A 21,880-nucleotide genomic window follows, 5' to 3' on the forward strand; every position below is an offset into this window, starting at 1 on the left:
TCCATATGCTTGTCCAATGACGACTTAAATGTACCTAAAGTTGGCGAATCTACTACCGTTGCAGGCAAAGCGTTCCATTCCCTTACTACTCTCTGAGTAAAGAAACTACCTCTGACATCTGTCCTATATCTTTCACCCCTCAATTTAAAGCTATGCCCCCTCATGCTCGCCGTCACCATCCGAGGAAAAAGGCTCTCCCTATCCACCCTATCTAACCTTCTGGTTATTTTATATGTCTCAATTAAGTCACCTCTCAACCTTCTACTTTCTAATAAAAACAGCCTCGAGTCCCTCAGCCTTTCCTCGTAAGACCATCCCTCCATACCAGGCAACAGCCTAGTAAATCTCCTCTGCACCCTTTCCAAAGCTTCCACATCCTTCTTATAATGCAGTGACCAGAACTGTACACAATACTCCAAGTGCGGCCACACCAGAGTTTTGTACAGCTTCACCATAACCTCAGTAGAACTTGTTAGAGAAAAAGAAAGACTATGGCATTAGTGGTTCTGTGTGTTTGGTAACACAATCATGATTACTTAAGAATTCCAAAATAGTATTCCAGTAAAGCTCAGTTCTTGTTTAGATGAGTGTCACGTATTGTCAAGATTCAAGCAGTAGTTCTGGCCAATACTTACAATGACTCAGAGACAGTTACATGTGGAGAAACAACCAAGAATGAATTCACAAAGAATTTGGAGGAACAGGAAATCTGGAGATGATAAAAGTACTAATCATAGGGAGCAAACATAAGAACATCAAGTTAATAAAAAGGAGAAGGTCGGAGCCTAAGAAAATGATATGCTTGATGGAAGGTGAGTGTGAGATCTCAATAACAGTGTAGAACAATGAAAACAAGAGCAGGTAAAATGCTAAAGTTCAGAATTTCGCTGCTACATAAAAGTGTTAGCATTATTATGTATCGCTGAGGAACCACTTTATGCAAGATGCACTGGGCCTTGTCAAGTCAAAACTAAACTCAAACAGATACAGAAATCAGCAAGTGTGTCACATTAGCGAGAGATAGCTTGACAGGGAAGATAGTTAGGAAATTAGTGTATTTACATAGGGAATGAAAGTAGAATATCAAGAGTCCAAAAATGAATTCAAAGAAATTGAATATTCAAAGTTGACCCTCCTGTAATCAAAGTGGAAAATGTGGGTGCTTAGAAGGTTCGGTGAAATATTGTGTTATCTTCCAGAAAAACTATGGAAGTTTCTTACAAAAACTAATAAAGATTCCTGAATGAATTTATGCGAGCAGGCTAGGAAAAACATCTTTCACTATACACAATATTAATGTAGAAAAAAAATCAATATGAAATTACTCAAAAAAAACCTAAGAGGTACAATCTGAATAAAAAGTCTATTTAGAGTGGTTGGATATGTAAGTTTCAAGAATTTCAATGTTTCATTTGAGCTTAATGTTATGGCCATAACATTTAGAAATCTTTCATTGTAGCTGGCAAGGACAATGTACATGGTGAATGCTCTGTCAATATGAAATATGAATCAAACCTAATATTGTGATTAAAATTGACTTGTGTATAAAGTAGTTAATATGAAAATCATTGACTGTTATAATAAATATTTAAACATACAATGTAACATAAACAGTGATAAACAGGAATTTTAATAGAAAATTAAAATATCTCAAGGATAACTTTCCACTTTTCTTGATGGAAGATGTGATGAACATGCAAACTTTTATCATTTTTGGAACTCAGTTTTCCAAAAAAAAAGTATAGTTTTTCAAAAGGCAACAAGTTCATTTGGAACAGGAACCAAAAGCATCATTTCGAAGAAAGCATATAATTCGGTCAAGTGTCTAACAGATAAGTGGGATGTTAACTAACAGAATGTTTGTACTGCTCACGTAACGACAGAGAGAGACAAACCAGGAGCTGTTACTTTGGTATTCATCATAGCAGGAGAATCCAGTTTTTTAGTTCAAGAGAACAGCCACCATAGCAGGAGAGACTGAGTTTATTAAATCTCCAAGCTGTTAGAATTCATATTGAACATTCTAAATTATCAAAATAAAGGGGCTTAGGCCAGCAGTCCAAGAAGAAGAACTGGTTAAGAAAGCCATAAAACTGCCTCAGTAGTCCTCAAAGGAAGACTGGACAGCCAATTAAACAAGAAATTAACAAAAAAAATTTAAAAGTTATATTTCTGTGGGATTTGAGTATCTGTCATGGATATTGCGGTTAGGAGGTTGAAACTTCATTTTGCCATTTACGTTAAGATCTTTGTAAACTTTTATCTATCAGAGAATCATAGAATTAACAGTACAGAAGGCCATTCAACTCACTGTGCAAGTAGCAGTCCCCAGGTAGTCCCATTCTCCACAATCCTCCAAATTAATCATTTTCAAATATGTATCCAACTCTCCTTTGAAATGTGTGCGTACATCGGAGTTTTTCTTTTTATGTAATAAACATGTATTCTTCTGTTGAAGAATATTTGCAGCCCCATGAGGGTATGTTTCACTGGCTAATCATAATAGTAACTAACTACAAAAATTGAACTCAATCTGTCAAGCCAGGTTTCACTCAGATCTGACATGTCTCATACTAACATCAATTGGAATAATAATGGCATGAGCTCTTCAATTAGAAAATTGCCATTTAAGCATGCTGTACTTAACAATAAGGAATGATAAAACTGTTGAATTATTAGATGAGGGCAGAGGGTCTTAAAGGCTTGCCAATTCTTGGGAATACCTTAAACTTTATTTAGCTTAGATATAGAAAAGTTTTAAAAAAACTATAGATCAGATTCTTTAAGAACTGATTTTTTTCCCTCCAATAGATGTTATTTTTGCTTTGATTTTAGGATTAAAACTACAATGTTTTGAGCATTAGGCTTTCCAATTGGAGCTAACTGTAGGTAGATAGATCTTTAGAAAAGAATCCCGGGGAATGATAGTTGACTACTCGAAGTTTGTTAAATTTAGCAAAAATATGTTAACAACAAGATAGGAACAAACTCAATTAAAAATAGGTGTTTGCTGACGGAGCTTTAATAAAAAAATGTCTTTACTGCACAAAAGACAGTTTTTGTTTTAAAACAAAGTCAAGAATGATTGGATATTTCTCAGTGATTTTCTACTAAAAGCAAAGAGGAAGAGAAGATGCCATAGTTGGGGGTTGTATACACACAGCACATTTTAGGAAGACGTTGCCATAGTGATGAAACAACCGGACTAGGAATCTAGAGCCCCAGGTTAATGTTCTGGGGACATGAGTTCAAAATGCTGAGGTTTGAATTCAATACCAGTGGCTCAGTTGTTAGCATTGCTGCCTCACAGCACAAGGACCTGGGTTCAATTCCACCCTCGGGCAACCAACTGTGTGCAGTTTGCATATTCTCCCCATGTCTGCATGCATTTCCTCTGGGTGCTCCAGTTTTCTCCCACATTCCAAAGATGTGCAGGTTAGATGGCTTGGTATGCTAGTGTCCAGGGATGTGCGGACTAGGTGGATTTGCCATTGGAAATGTTTGGTTACAGGGATAGGGTACAGGGTAGATCTGGGGTGGGATGCTCTTTGGAGTGTTGGTGTGGACTCGACTGCCCAAATGGCCTGCTTCCACACTATAGGGATTCATATTCTATGAACACTATTGATTGTTGTTAAATAAAAACTGGCTCACTCATGTCTTTTAGGGATGGAACTCTTGCCATCCTTACCTGGTGTGACTCCAAATCCAAAACAACATGGCTGATTCTTAACTGCCCTTTGGGCAATAAATAGTGGTCTAGCCAGGGATGCTATTAAACTGTGAATGAGTATAAAACAAAAAGTAAGGTGTCACAAAAATACACAATCTTCCGATCAAGTGTATAAAGTCTGATTTAAAACTATAAAGAAATAAAGTGAATATTTGTAGTCAGCAGGAGAAAGTAGATGACAAAAAGAAATCTTGGCACAAGGTAAAATGGAGATCAAATTAAATGAACAAAAGATTGGCCGAGACAAGTTGCAAATAAGAATAACATAACCAACATCAACAGATGCTGCAGCCGAGATTATGCCCCGATATTGTTGAACTGAATGTTGAGTCTGGAAGATGGTAAACTGGTTAAGTTGGCTGGATGACTGGTTTGCACTGCAGAGTAATGCCAACAAAGTGAGTTTAATTTCTGTACTGGCTGAGGTTAGCATGAAGATCACTCCTTCTTAGCCTTTCTACTCGCCTGAAATGTGGTATTGCTCAGGTTAAACCACCAATTGTCTCTCTCAGGGTAGTCCAATGGTTCAGTAGGACTATGTTAAATATTTCACTTTTAAAATACCTCAACAAGAGGGGAGTTGCTATTCTTTACATTTGTGTCCAGCTTAACTGGATCAGCACTGAAGACCAAAATCAGAGAATTCAGGATTTCAGTAAGACAGAAAAATAACAGGACTAGCAATCAAAAACATGCGACTTTGCTTCCAGACTATATGGATGCAGTCCGTAACATGGTCTCCCAGTCTGCATTTGACTCCCCAATGCATAGGGGATCGCACTGTCACCGGTGTACTGAAAACATAAGTAAATCTCTGTTCCATCTAAAAGACATGTTCTTGATTCCTGATGGCGTGAAGAAGGGAAGAGTAAGTGCTGTAGATCCTGTGCTTACATAGGAGGAGCCAATGTGAAGACAAGATGATGTACTGGAGAATGGTATCACGGCAAAGGCTGCAAAAATGGCCAAGATCAACCATCGAATTTGAAGGCGCCAAGGTAGTTGATGGGGGCAAAAGAAAGTCTATTATGGTTCTGAAGGGAAGGCAAAGGGTGAGCGTATAGTTTTAATGTATCAAGTGATATAGTTGCAGCCCCCTTAAACCAAGGGAAAATAGAAAGCTCAGATGAGAAAAACCGTAGACATATCAGAGGGGGAGCTAGCCTGTGTTCTGAAACAATTTCATTATCATGAAAGAGAAAGAGTATGCCTGCTCATTACAGTATTGCAATTTCTGTGATCTTGCTGTGGCTGCTACATTCCTTACAATGCAACGCAATTAGTTCAACAGCTGTAAAAAAGATCTAAGCCTATGGTTATCTTTCAAATGGATGGGAGAAAAGGTGACTGCACTTGAAGGAGTCACTGGGTTGAAAATAAATCGTCAAGCACTACTTGTTGAACTGTTGAAATCCATTTGGTGTAGTAAAGCTACAATACGATTTGCAGAAGGAGTTCCAGGATTTTGACCCTGCAACACTAGCATATGGAATGCTTTCCTTCATTGGAAAAAGTATAGTATAAGAGATGTATTGCCGAAACTTTAGGAAACCCTGATTATGCCAAGGTTGGAATTTTGTGTACAGTTCTGGTCATTGCATTACAGGAAGGACATAATTGCCCTGGAGATGGTACAAAGGAGGTTTACAAGACTGTGCTGTTTCAGCTTGAAAATTTCATCTACGAGAAAAGGTTGGCTAGGATTGTTTTTCCTTGTACATAAGATGCTGACTTAATCAAGGCATGCAAAATCATGAGCTTAGGGTGGACCCTAAGTTGGAAGTCCTATTTCCCCAGGCAGAGAATATGGATAAGCATATGGACGTACATGGAATAGTGTAGATTAGATGGGCTTGAGATCGGTATGACAGGTCGGCACAACGTCGAGGGCCGAAGGGCCTGTACTGTGCTGTAATGTTCTATGTTCTATGTTCTAAGTCAGGATTGTGAGAGCATTTGAGGCAAACTTGCATGTGTTTCCAAGCATCTACTGGCTGTGTTTGGTAGATGCAGCCACAGAAGCTTCGGTGAAGGTTTGCAGTGCATATGAGGCACAGTGCTGCTAATGAGGATTGGTGGTAGAAGAAATTAATGTTTGTGGATGTGATACCAATCAAGTGGGCTGCTTTGCCAATTAGAGATAATGGGAACTGCTGATGTTGGAGAATCTGAGATGACAAAGTGTGGAGCTGGATGAGCACAGCAGGCCAAGCAGCATCTTAGGAGTGCAAAAGCTGACGTTTCGGGCTTAAACCCTTCATCAGAAAAGCTCTTCTGATGAAGGGTCTAAGCCCGAAACATCAGCTTTTGCACTCCTAAGATGCTGCTTGGCCTGCTGTGTTCATCCAGCTCCACAATTTGTTATCTCGGATTCTCCAGCATCTGCAGTTCCCGTTATCTCTGACCACACTTTGTTATCTCTGCTTTGCCAATTAGTTCCTCCTTCACCTGCCACAGACTTTTAGGACTCAACCTGCTTAACCAGTACTGATGCTGCAAGCCATTCTTGGCAATGCATGTTAAAGACACCCAGCCAGAGTATATTCATGCCCTTGCCATCCTCAGCACTTCCTCCAAGTGGCATTCAACATGTAAGAAGTACTAATCCATCAGCCAAGGACTTTCTGATAGCTAAGAGGTTCATCTGCTCGCATTTGACCTGATGCCATGAGACTTCATAGGGTCCAAAGTCAATGTTAAAGACTCCTTTTCAACTGTATACCACTTTGCCATTACTTGCACTGGTTGTGATCCACCAGCGTGACTGAGACAGGACATATCAGGGATAGTGATGGTGTTGTCTAGGACATTGTGTAGCAGGTAAGATTCTGAGTGTTGCTATATCATGTTGTTGACCAACCAGCTCTCTTGGGAGACAATGTTCCTAATTTTGGCACAAGCCCTCAGCTGTTCATAAGGAGGGCTTCTCTGAGGCACTAGGGCTGGGTTTGCCTTTGTTGTTTCCATTGCCAAGATCAATATCAGCTGTTCTGTTCAGTTTTATTTCATCTGCGTTAAGAATTGTAGATGTTGCACATTCTAGGAATAAATATTTTCATAGACATGGTATTTTCTTTTGTTACAATAGTTAGCCTTTTTCACACTATTTCCATGAACATAACATTATCCATTATCACAAGTTCATACATTTTCATCTTCCTCCTGGATCAACATAAAGTATATCTAGCAAGACATGCACAGTGACCTGAAATTTCCAGTGCTAAAGAGAGGTGGAACTTAATATGACGCAAAATTATTTGGGCTGTTAGGAACTAGAGAACTCCTCCTTCTATATCTCATGCTCTCATGTGGATGAGTTGTGATGGCCAATAAGAGGTAATGTTGCTTTTTTTCTATTTATTCATTCATTTTGTGGCATGTGGGAATTGTTGGCTGGGCCAACATTTATTGCCCATCCCCAGCTGCCCTTGAGAAGGTAGTGGTGAGCTGCCTTCTTGAACCGCTACAGTCCACTGCAACATGCCCTGGAGCTAGGATGACTGATCTCCACAACCACAACCATCTTCCTATGTGTCAAGTATGACTCCAACTACTGGAGAGTTATCCCTCTGATACCCACTGACTGCAGTTTTGCTAAGGCTCCTTGATGCCACACTCCCCTAGTGAGTTGTTTAATTATCCACACCATTCACATTTGATGTGGCAGGACTGGTTGTGGGATCGCTTAGCTTGATCTATTAGAACATAGAACAGTCCAGCACAGTACAGGCCCTTCAGCCCTCAATGCTGTGCCAACCTATTATCCGACTCTAAGATCAAACGAGTCTGCATACCTTACATTTTATTAGCATCCATGTGCCTATCCAAGAGCTATTTAAATGTCCCTGATATATTTGACTCCCCTACCATTGCCAGCAGCACATTCTGTGCACCCACCACTCTCTGCGTATAGAATCCACTCCTGACATCTCCCCTATACCTTTCTCCAATCACCTTAAGATTATGCCCCTTCATAACAGTCATTTCCGACCTGGGAAAAAGTCTTTTGTTATCCACTCTATGCTTCTCATCATCTTGTACACCTCTATGAAGTCACATCTCATCCTTTTTCGTTCCAATGGAAAAGTCCTAGCTCCCTCAACTTTTCCTCATAAGACCTGCCCTCCAGTCCAGGCAGCATCCTGGTAAATCTCCTCTGCACCCTCTGTAAAGCTTCCCCATCCTTCCTGTAATGAGGTGACCAGAACTGAACACAATATTCCAAGTAAGAACCGAAAGAACTGTGGATGCTGTAAATCAGGAACAAAACCAAAGTTGCTGGAAAAGCCCAGCAGGTCTCGCAGCATCTGTGATGGGAAAAAACAGAGAACAAAGTGTGAAGCTGGATGAACACAGCAGGCCAAGCAGCATCTTAAGAGCACAAAAGCTGCTTGGCCTGCTGTGTTCATCCAGCTTCACACTTTGTTATCTTGGATTCTCCAGCATCTGCAGTTCCCATTATCTCTGGGAAAAAAACAGAGTTAACGTTGGAAGGGTCACCATACCCAAAACGTTAACTCTGTTTTTTTCTTCACAGATGCTGCCACATTTGCTGGGCTTTTCCAACAACTTTGGTTTAATACAATATATCAAGTGTGGTCTAACCAGGGCTGTATAGAGCTGCAGCATAACCTCGTGGCTCTTAACCTCAATCCTGCCAATGAAAGCCAACGCATCATACGCCTTCTTAACAACCGTATCAACTTGGGTAGCAACTTTGAGGGATCTATGGATGCAGACCCCAAGATTCCTCTGTGTCACCACACTGGCAAGAATCCTGTCATTAACCCTGTATTCTGCATTCAAATTTGATCTTCCAAAATGAATCACTTCACACTTTTCTGGTTTCAATTCCATCAGCCACTTCTTTGTCCAGCTCTGCATCGTGTCAATATCCCGTTGCAACCTACAATAGCCCTCGACACTACCCACAATTCCACCAACCTTCGTGTCATCGGCAAACTTACTAACCCACCCATCCACTTCCTCATCCAAGTCATTTATAAATATCACAAACAGCAGGGGAGCCAGAACGGATCCCTGTGGAACACTACTGGTCACCGAGCTCCAGGCTGAATACTTTCCATCTACTACCACCCTCTGTCTTCTACTGGACAGGCAATTCTGTATCCAGACAGCCAAATTTCCCTGAATCCCATGCCTGCTTACTTTTTGAATGAGCCTACCATGGGGAACCTTATCAAATGCCTTGTTAAAATCCAAATACACCACATGCACTGTTCGATCTTCATCAATGTGTTTTGTCACATCCTCAAAGAGCTCAATAAGGCCTGTAAGACATGACCTGCCCCTCACAAAGCCATGCTGATAATTTCTAATCAAACTGTGCTTTCGCAAATAATCATAAATGCTATCTCTCAGAATCCTCTCCAATAATTTGCCCCACCGCAGAAGTAAGACTGACTGGTCTGTAATTACCAGGATTATCCCTATTCCCTTTCTAGAATAAGGGAACAGCATTTTCCACCCTCCAATCATCTGGTACTACTCCAGTGGACGGTGAAGACGCAAAATCATTGTCAAAGGGGCAGCAACCTCTTCCCTCGCTTCCCATAGTAACTTCAGGTGTATCCCATTTGGCCCGGAGACTTATCTATTGTCGTGTTTTTCAAAATGTTTAGCACATCCTCCTTCCTAATATCAACCTGTTTGAGCATATCAGCCTGTTTCATGCTGTCCTCACAAAGTCAAGGTCCCTCTCACTGGTGAATACTGAAGCAAAGTATTCATTAAGGCCTCCCCCAGCTCCTCTGACTCCATGCACAAGTTCCCTCCACTATCCCTGATCGGCCCTACCCTCACTCTGGCCATCTTCTTGTTCCTCACATAACTATAGAAAGTTTTGGAGTTTTCCTTAATCCTACCTGCCAAGGCTTTTTCATACTCCCTTCTAGCTCTCCTAACTCCATTCTTTAATTCCTTCCTGGATAACTTGTATCCTTGCTTCCGGAACCTTAAGTAAGCTTCCTTCTTCCTCTTGACTAGATGTTCCACATGTCTTGTTATCTAAGGTTCCTTCACCTTACCATCCTTTCCATGCCATAGTGGGACAAATCTATCCAGTACTTGCAGCAAGTGCTCCCTAAACAACCTCCACATTTCTGCTTTGCATTTCCCTGAGGACATCTGATCCCAATTTATGCTTCGTTGTTCCTGCCTAATAGCAGTGTAATTCCCCCTCCCCCAATTAAATACTTCCACATACCATATGCTCCTATCCCTCTCCACAACTAGAGTAAAGGTCAGGGAGTTGTGATCACTATCACTGAAATGCTCTCCCACTGAGAGATCTAACACCTGGCCTGGTTTGTTGCCAAGCACCAAATCCAATATGGCCTCCCCTCTTGTCAGCCTATTTACATATTGAGTCAGAAATCCTTCCTGGACACACCTCACAAAATCTGCTCCATCCAACCTATTTGCACTTAGGACATTCTGGTCTATAACGGGGAAGTTGAAGTCACCCATGACAACAACCTTATTACTTCTGCACCTTGCCAAAATCTACCTCCCAATCGGTTCCTTTGTGTCTCTATTGCTATTGAGAGTATCTATAGAAAACTCCAAATAAAGAGACTGCTCCTTTCCTGTTTCTAGCTTCCACCCATACTGACACAATAGACAAACCCTCAACAACCTCCCTTTCTGCAACTGTGATACCATCCCTAATTAGCAATACCACTCCCCCTCTTTTACCTCCTTCCCTATTTCTTTTGAAACATTTAAACACCAGGGCATGCAAAAACCATTCCTGCCCCTGTGTTATCCAAGTCTCTGTAATGGCCACAACATCGTAGTTCCAAGTACCGATCCATGCTCTAAGTTCATCACCCTCATTCCCGACACTTCTTGCGTAAAACTAGACACACTTCAACACATTGCACTGACTGCAACTTTGACCTAACAACTGTCTATCCTTCCTCTCAGACCCTCTGCATGCTGTATCTGCCTGGCCGAGACTGGCCTGTTCACCAGCTACCCCATCCTCTGATCCATAACTCCAGTTCCCACTCCCCTGCCAAACTATTACTCGCTGCTTATGCTGTTTGGCATGCAAGTTGTCATGTTTGGTGGTTTCACCAGGTTGACATCTCATCTTCTTATGTGCCTGGTGTTGCTCCTGGCATGCACTCCTGCACACTCCAATGAGTCAGTTGATCCCCTGGCTTGATGGCAAGGGTATTGTGAGGTTATGCCAGGCCGTGAGGTTACAGATTGTGGTGGAGTACAACTCTGATGTTGATGATGGCCCACAGCACCTCATGGATGCCCAGGTGAGTTGTTAGATACATTCAAAGTCTGTGCCCTTTAGCACGGTGATAGTGCCATGCAGTGCACCGGAGGTTACTCTCGATGTGAAGGCAGGTTTTGTTTCCACAAGGACTATGCAGTCTGTAAGGTAGGATTCTGTGAGTATAACTATGTCAGGCTGTTGCTTCATTGGTCTGTGAGACAGTTCTTCCAATTTTGGGAGGTGCCCCCAGATGTTAGTGTCAACAGGGCTGTTCCTGCCATTGTCTGTTCAGGTGCCTAGGTCAATGCCAGGTGATCCATCTGGTTTCATTTCTTTGAAAATTTATAGGGATTGGTACAACTGAATGGGTTGCTAGGCCATGTCAGAGGCCAACCACAATGTCAATCACATTACTGTGGTTTTGGAATCACATGTAGACCAGACTAGGTGAGGGTGGCAGATTTCTTTCCCTGAAGGGGGTTAGTAAACCAAATGGGTTTTTCTGGTAATCGACAATGATTTCATGGTCATCAGTAGATTCCAGATTTTATGTTTATCTTAAATTCAATTCTACCATCTGTGGTCCCCAGAATATTTTCTGGGTCTCTGGACTAATAGTCAAGCGATAATACCACGGGGCCATTACCTTCCCTTTGTAAACCCTAAAAGATCAATGAAGGCTTCAAGAATAGATTCAATAAATGCAATGGGGCTGGTCTTGTCAACAGATATGGCAGTTTTAAATGTGATCTAAACAATTTACAGAAATAGTACTTTTCTCCTTACGTAATGAATTGATTATTGCAAACACCTTGCATATTTAGAATTTAGTCACTCCATTTGTTGCAATACAACATGAAGGCTCTCCAAAAAGGTAATCAACGATTGATCAAGAAGGGAAGAAAAAAAATCAAGGTGTGGAATGAAAGCAGGACTATAGCAAATGAGATACAGGAACAGTGATTATGATTTTGAATGGCAGAACAGGCTCAAAGGGCCAAACCGATCATTTTTATTCATAATTTCTGTGTTTCTGTACTACATTTAATTTGTAACTGCATATGCCTCTTAATGTACATTGTTCTGAAATTCTTTGCTTTCTAGTTAAGCATAAAGTGCAACCTATTCCAGGCACAAATTAAATAAACATTTTCTCACAGTCATGAGTATTAGGAACTCACTTATTTAAAAGGCAATGGAGCAGAAGCTTCGAATATTTTTAAGACAGAGATAGGTAGATTCTGAATAAGCAAGGGTATGAAAGGTCTTCAAGGACGTTGATAGGAACACAGAGTGAAAAGATCAGCCATGATCTTAATAAATGGTAGGGAAGGCTGACAGGCTGAGTAGCCTACTCCAGTTCCTAATCTTGTTCCCATATTTCAGCTGTCTGCAGTCATGTGCAAATTAAGCTTTACCTTTAATCGGGCAAAATGCAAATGGAACATAAACACTAGTAATTACAATCAAAGATAATGGGAACTGCAGATGTTGGAGGATCCGAGATAACAAAGTATGGAGCTGGATGAACACAGCAGGCCAAGCAGCATCTTAGGAACTCAAAAGCTGATGCTTCAGGCCTAGACCTTTCATCAGAAAAGGGGGAGGGGGAGAGGGTTCTGAAATAAACAGGGAGCGAGGGGGAGGCAGATCGAAGATGAATAGAGGAGAAGATAGGTGGAGAGGAGACAGACATGTTAAAGAGGCAGGGATGGAGCCAATAGAGGTGAGTGTCGGTGGGGAGGTAGGGAGGGGATAGGTCAGTCCGGGGAGGACGGACAGGTCAAGGGGGTAGGATGAGGTTAGTAGGTAGGAAATGGGGGTGCGGCTTGAGGTGGGAGGTGGGGATAGGTGAGAGGAAGAGATAATGAGAACTGCAGATGCTGGAGAATCCGAGATAACAAAGTGTGGGGCTGGATGAATACAGCAGGCCAAGCAGCATCTTGGGAGCACAAAAGCTGACGTTTCGGGCCAAGATCCTTCATCGGAAAGGTCTAGGCCCGAAACATCTGCTGTTGTGCTCCTAAGATGCTGCTGGGCCTGCTGTGTTCATCCAGCTCCACACTTTGTTATCTAGGTGAGAGAAAGAACAGGTTAGGGAGGCAGGGACGAGCTGGGCTGGTTTTGGATTGCGGTAGGGGGAGGGGAATCAATGTGGATTTCATAAGCTTCAAAATCTCCCCTCCCCCCACCACATCCCAAAACCCCCAGCCCTTTTTTCTGATGAAGGGTCTTGGCCCGAATCGTCAGCTTTTGTGCTCCTAAGGTGCTGCTTGTCCTGCTGTGTTCATCCAGCCCCACACTTTGTTATCTTGGATTCTCCAGCATCTGCAGTTCCCATTATCTCTGATTCCAGCTCATCCCCGCCTCCCTAACCTGTTCTTCCTCTCATCTATCCCCTCCTCCCACCTCAAGCCGCACCCCCATTTCCTACCTGCTAACCTCATCCCACCCCCTTGGCCTGTCCGTCCTCCCCGGACTGACCTATCCCCTCCCTACCTCCCCACCCACACTCACCTCTACTGGCTCCATCCCTGCCTCTTTAACTTGTCTGTCTCCTCTCCATCTATCTTCTCCTCTATCCATCTTTGATCTGCCTCCCCCCTCTCCCTATTTATTTCAGAACCCTCTTCCCCTCCCCCTTTTCTGATGAAGGGTCTTGGCCCGAAACGTCAGCTTTTGTGCTCCTAAGATGCTGCTTGGCCTGCTGTGTTCATCTAGCTCCACACTTAATTACAATCAAATTTTGTTTTACAATCATTGTCAAATATTAGACTTGCAAACAATTACAAAGAGAACTACAACAGATTTTAAGTATCACTCACACCTTTCTTCAGGAGAGTCCACATGAAACGTCCTCTCTATGACAGTGGTCCATTGCAAACATCTGATAATAAATGTGTTTGGTCTTGGTCGTTCTGTTTTCATTAGTTGGCATTCTGCAAAAAAATGATTTGTAAGTTACCTTCAATTCCATTACCTTCAGCTTCAGATTAATTGACTATGTTGTTATCACTATTAAAAACATGAATAGTAATTGGTGACATATATTCTCAGCCAGTGTTCAATAAAAATGGCAACGAGTACAGATGACAGAATTCATAATAATGCCAAATTAACAAAATTTCAAAGTTGTGCCCTAACAGTTCAATTCGTTAGAAATCTACACAAAGGCCACAAAAGTAGTGTTTAATGGCATACTAAGTGTGCACGGTGTTATCAACATGTATCAGTTGCAAACAATTGAAAGTTCATATTTTTGTTAATTAGGATAGCACACTTTCTGCACCAGGTATTGTTCATATTTATATTTTAGAATATCAAATTAACAAAAATTTCTCACTGCAAGTAATTGAGAGTAAACTGAGCTGCCATTCCATTGTTATAAATACCGTCCATGAAATTGAACCCTCAGGGTAAAATGAAAGAATGTTTTGAATTTCTTCGAGAAAGCGCAAGGTGGAAAAGAAATGAGTTTTACTCAGAAATTAACTGGATCCAATGGAGTCCATGGTGCACTGGACCATGAAATTGACTGAGATCTTCCGAATACCATCTGAATGGATCTAGCCAATAGTAATCCTAGTAAGATTACCAAATTACCTATGAGCAATTCTTGTTTTATTCATTCATTGGACAATGGCATGCTGGCTAGGTGTGAATTTATTTCCCAGACAGCAGTTTCGAGTCAGACCAGGTAAGGATGTTAAAGGAAATTAATGATTCAGATGGGTTTTTTCCCACAATGAAAAATTGATTCATCTTAATTCCAGACATGTATTTAATTTAAATTCCACCTGCCATGGTGGGATTAGGACCAGAGTCCCCAGAACGTTACCTGGGATGTTGGATAAACAGTCCAATGATAATATCACTAGGCCGTTGCCTCCCCAACATGTCCTGGATGTGTACATTACAGGAAACTAGCTAGGAATTCACACAGTGCAGAATCAACACTGGAGGTCAAAATGTGTCTTTCTTTCTACAGTAATAACGACAGTATTCCAGCAAATAAAACATTGAAAGATTCCAAAAGCCATTTAGCAAGTTACCAAGTTAAGGCATTATTTAAGGTAATGCAGGAAAAGAGATATTTTGTTGAAACTTTCTGTCTCACACTCATTGCAACATTTGCAAGAATACCATGCTAGTGGAAGCAACATATTAAAATATTGTAAGGATCACTGCTTCGTTCCCAAGTGGACTCTGATAGAAATGCTGTCATGGAGAATGCACCAGTTAGAAACTGCAGCATCTTGATGGAAGCAAGATCTTTTTTAAATATATAAAAAGGAAAACAGAAGCCAAAGTGAACATAGACCCATTAGTGAATGAGGCTAGGGAAATAATAATGGCAGATAAAAGGAATGGGCAGGGGAATCAAATGCATACTTTGCATTGTCCTCACAGTAGAAGACAATAATAACTACTTAAGAACTTTGGAATGCTAAGGAGCAAAAGGAGAGCAAATAAATAAGTACAACAGCCAATACTAGAGAAAAAGTGCTTATGAAACTAATGGGCTAAAGACCAATATGCCCCTGGACCTAATAGGATACATCCTAGGATATTAGGAGAAGCAGCTAGAGAGACAGTGGATGCACTGGTATGCAATTTTTCAGAAATGCCCAGATGACTGACATTTTCCAATGTAACACCTTCATATAAAAAGGGAAGGGGACAAAAAAGCTAATTATAGGCCAGTTAGTTTAACATCTGTTACTGAGAATGTCTACAGCAGAACATTTAGAAAATCATAATATGATCACGCAGACTCTGGTCATGCTTCATGATAGGGAAATTATACCTGACAAACTTATGAGAATGTTTTGTGGACATAACAATCAGGACAGATAAAGGGAAAGCTGTAAAATATTTGGATTTTCGAAAGTTGTTTGATGATTTCCGACACATTAAGCTACTTAAATCTATGGTGTTGGAGGTAGGCATATTAGCATGGATACAGGATTGGCTAACTATTAGGAGACAGAGAGTTGGAATAAGGGGGACATTGTCAGGATGACAACCTGCAACAAGTAGCGTGCCACAGGCGTTAGTGCTGGAGCCACAATTATTTACAACTTACATTAATGACTTGGATGCATAAACGGAATATACTACAGCCAAGTTTACAGATGACACAAAAATAGGTGGGAAGGCAAGTGGTGAGAATGGCACAAAGAGTCTGCAGAGGGATATGACAGGTCAAGCAAGTGGGCAAAAGATTTTGCAGATGGATTATAATGTAGAGGTTATGCACTGTGGCAGGAAAAGGAGGATCTGAATATTTTGCCTGCAATGGCAGTAGATTCGCCAACTTTAGGTACATTTAAGTCGTCATTGGACAAGCATATGGACGTACATGGAATAGTGTAGGTTAGATGGGCTTGAAATCGGTATGACAGGTTGGCACAACATCGAGGGCCAAAGGGCCTGTACTGTGCTGTAATGTTCTATGTTCTATTACTTAAATGAAGAAAGACTAAAGAAAGCTACAGAACAGAGGGATTTGAGCATTTATCTCAAGAGAGTTGGAATATAAAAGCAGCGATGTGCTTCTGAGACTTTATAAAGCTCTAGTTAGGCCCCATTTAGAATACTGGGCCCAATTTTGGGCCCCACACCTCAGAAAGGACATACTGGCCCTGGAGTGTGAACAGCAAAGATTCACACAGATGATCGCTGGAATGGAGAGAGATAGTAGGTACTGCAGATGCTGGAGAATCTGAGATAACACGGTGTGGAACTGGATGAACACAGCGGGCCAAGCAGCACCAGAGGAGCAGGAAAGCTTGACGTTTCGGGTCGGGACCTTTCTTCTGAAGGGTCTGAAGGATCCACACACACAAACATCCACACACACACATCCACACACTCCCCCGCAACACACACACACACACACACACACACTCCCCCCCCAACACACACACACACATACACACACTCCCCAACACACACACACACACACACAAACACTCCCCCAACACACACGCCCCCTACACACACATTCCCTCAATACACACACACAAACTCTCACCCAACACAAACACACAAACACAAACAGACTCCCCCCCAACACAGACACAAACACACTCCCCCCAACACACAGACACAAACACAAACACACTCCCCTAACACACACACACACACACACTCCCCCCCACACAGACACACTCCCCCCCAACACACACACTCACACATTCCCCCCAACACACATTCACACATTCCCCCAATACACACTCACACACTCCCCCCCAACACACACACACACTCGCCCTCCCAACACACACATACACACACTCACCCTCAGCACACTATCCCCAACACACACACACACTCCCCAACACACACACACACACACCACACACACACACACACACACTCCACCCCCAACACACACACTCGCCCTCCTCCACACACACTCGCCCCCAACACACATACTCGCGCCCCCACCAATACACACACACTCCCCCCCAACACACTCATACACTCCTCCCCAACACACACACTCACACATTCCCCCAATACACACACACACCCAACACACACACACTCGCCCCCCCCACACACACACACACTTGCCCCCAACACACACACACTATCCCCAACACTCACACACAAACACTCCCCGCCAACACACACACACACACTCCACCCCAACACACACACTCGCCCTCCTCCACACACACGCCCCCGACACACACACTCGCGCCCCCCCAAACACACACTCCCTCCCACATACTCATACACTCCCCCCCAACACACACTCACACATTTCCCCCAATACACATATACACACTCACCCCCAACACACACACACACAGACACTCCCCCCATCACACACACATACACACACACACACACACACACACACACACGCCCCCCCAACACACACACACACACTCCTCCGTCCACACAAATCCACACACTCCTCCATCCACACACATACACACACACTCCTCCGTCCACACACACAAACACACCCCAACACCTCCTACACACACACTCCTCCCCACTTACACACATACACACACACACTACCCCGCAACACGCACACTCCCTCCAAACACACACACACACTCACCCCCAACACACACACACACACACACAGACACTATCCCCAACACTCACACACACACTCCCCCCAACACACACACACACCACACACACACACACACACAAACACACACACACACTCCACCCCCAACACACATACTCGCCCTCCTCCACACACACTCGCCCCCAACACACACACTCGCGTCCCCCCCAAACACACATACACTCCCCCCCAACACACACTCATACACTCTCCCAACACACACACTCACACATTCCGCCAATACACACACACACACACTCCCCGCCAACACACACACATTCGCCCCCCCCACACACAAACATACACACACTCGCCCACAACACACACACACACAGACACTTCCCCCAAACACTCACACACACACACTGCCCCCCAACACACACACACACACACACACACTCCACCCCCTCCACACACATGCTCACTGCCCCCACACACACCTGACCCCCGACACATACACCCACACCTCCCTCCCAACACCCACACACAGACACATACTCCCCCAACACCCTACCCCTACATACACATTACCCCCCCCCACACACACACCCCCTCCACACACACATACACTCCTCCGTCCACACAAATACACACACTCCTCCACACACACACACACACACACGCAAACACACCCTGACACCTCCTACACACACACTCCTCCCCACCTTACACACACACACACTCCCCCCCAACACACTCATACACTCCTCCTCAACACACACACTCACACATTCCCCCAATACGCACACACACATCCCCAACACACACACACTCGCCCCCCCCACACACACACACTATCCCCAACACTCACACACACACACTCCCCGCCAACACACACACACCACACACACACTCCACCCCAACACACACACTCGCCCTCCTCCACACACACACTCGCGCCTCCCCAAACATAAACTCCCTCCCACACACTCATACACTCCCCCCCAACACACACTCACACATTTCCCCCAATACACATATACACACTCGCCCCCAACACACACACACACAGACACTCCCCCCCAACACACACACACACACACACACACGCCCCCCCCAACACACACACACACACTCCTCCGTCCACACAAATCCACACACTCCACCATCCACACACATACACACACACACACTCCTCCGTCCACACACACAAACACACCCCAACACCTCCTACACACACACTCCTCCCCACCTACACACATATACACTCCTCCCCAACACACACACACACTTCCCCCCAACAGACACACGCACACACACACTACCCCCCAACACACACACTCCCTCCAAACACACACACACACTCACCCCCAACACACACACACACAGAGACACTATCCCCAACACTCACACACACACACACACTCCCCCAACACACACACACACATTCCACCCCCAACACACATACTCGCCCTCCTCCACACACACTTGTCCCCAACACACACACTCGCGTCCCCCCCAAACACACATACACTCCCCCCCAACACACACTCATACACTCTCCCCCCAACACACACACTCACACATTCCCCCAATACACACACACACACACTCCCCCCCAACACACACACATTGGCCCCCCCCACACACAAACATACACACACTCGCCCCCAACACACACACACACAGACACTTCCCACAAACACTCACACACACACACTCCACCCCCAACACACATACTCGCCCTCCTCCACACACACTCGCCCCCAACACACACACTCGCGTCCCCCCCAAACACACATACACTCCCCCCCAACACACACTCATACACTCTCCCAACACACACACTCACACATTCCGCCAATACACACACACACACACACTCCCCCCCAACACACACACACACACACACTCCCCCCCAACACACACACATTCGCCCCCCCCACACACAAACATACACACACTCGCCCACAACACACACACACAGACACTTCCCCCAAACACTCACACACACACTGCCCCCCAACACACACACACACACACACACACACACACACACACACTCCACCCCCTCCACACACATGCTCACTGCCCCCACACACACCTGACCCCCGACACATACACCCACACCTCCCTCCCAACACCCACACACAGACACATACTCCCCCAACACCCTACCCCTACATACACATTACCCCCCCAACACACACACCCCCTCCACACACACATACACTCCTCCGTCCACACAAATACACACACTCCTCCACACACACACACACAAATACACACACACGCAAACACACCCTGACACCTCCTACACACACACTCCTCCCCACCTTACACACACACACTCCCCCCCAACACACTCATACACTCCTCCCCAACACACACACCCACACATTCCCCCAATACACACACACACCCAACACACACACACTCGCCCCCCCCACACACACACTTGCCCCCAACACACACACACTATCCCCAACACTCACACACACACACTCCCCGCCAACACACACACACCACACACACACACACACACTCCACCCCAACACACACACTCGCCCTCCTCCACACACACGCCCCCGACACACACACTCGCGCCCCCCCACACACTCCCTCCCACATACTCATACACTCCCCCCCAACACACACTCACACATTTCCCCCAATACACATATACACACTCACCCCCAACACACACACACACAGACACTCCCCCCATCACACACACACACATACACACACACACACACGCCCCCCCAACACACACACACACTCCTCCGTCCACACAAATCCACACACTTCTCCATCCACACACATACACACACACTCCTCCGTCCACACACACAAACACACCCCAACACCTCCTACACACACACTCCTCCCCACTTACACACATACACACTCCTCCCCAACACACACACACACTTCCCCCCAACAGACACACACACACACACACACACTACCCCGCAACACGCACACTCCCTCCAAACATACACACTCACCCCCAACACACACACAGACACTATCCCCAACACTCACACACACACACTCCCCCCAACACACACACACACCACACACACACACACACACACACTCCACCCCCAACACACATACTCGCCCTCCTCCACACACACTCGCCCCCAACACACACACTCGCGTCCCCCCCAAACACACATACACTCCCCCCCAACACACACTCATACACTCTCCCAACACACACACTCACACATTCCGCCAATACACACACACACACACACACTCCCCCCAACACACACACATTCGCCCCCCCCACACACAAACATACACACACTCGCCCACAACACACACACACACAGACACTTCCCCCAAACACTCACACACACACACTGCCCCCCAACACACACACACACACACACACACACACACACACTCCACCCCCTCCACACACATGCTCACTGCCCCCACACACACCTGACCCCTGACACATACACCCACACCTCCCTCCCAACACCCACACACAGACACATACTCCCCCAACACCCTACCCCTACATACATATTACCCCCCCAACACACACACCCCCTCCACACACACATACACTCCTCCGTCCACACAAATACACACACACGCAAACACACCCTGACACCTCCTACACACACACACACTCCCCCCCAACACACTCATACACTCCTCCCCAACACACACACTCACACATTCCCCCAATACACACACACACACATCCCCAACACACACACACTCGCCCCCCCAACACACACACACACACACTTGCCCCCAACACACACACACTATCCCCAACACTCACACACACACTCCCCGCCAACACACACACGCCACACACACACTC

General features: G+C 44.7%; 1 protein-coding gene across 12 annotated transcripts in view; it reads right to left on the reverse strand.

The window, feature by feature from the left end:
* akt3a (v-akt murine thymoma viral oncogene homolog 3a) overlaps positions 1–21,880 on the reverse strand; it is a 397,520-nt gene that overhangs the window by 166,341 nt on the left and 209,299 nt on the right. For all 12 annotated transcript variants that reach the window (XM_059648719.1, XM_048536499.2, XM_059648714.1 and 9 more), the window contains one exon: positions 13,816–13,927. In XM_059648719.1, coding sequence (XP_059504702.1) covers positions 13,816–13,916 — 101 coding nt within the window. In that variant the 5' untranslated portion in view covers positions 13,917–13,927. The remainder of the gene's footprint in view (positions 1–13,815; positions 13,928–21,880) is intronic.

This window comes from Stegostoma tigrinum, chromosome 9 (assembly GCF_030684315.1).
Source record: "Stegostoma tigrinum isolate sSteTig4 chromosome 9, sSteTig4.hap1, whole genome shotgun sequence".
Lineage (NCBI taxonomy): Eukaryota > Metazoa > Chordata > Chondrichthyes > Orectolobiformes > Stegostomatidae > Stegostoma > Stegostoma tigrinum.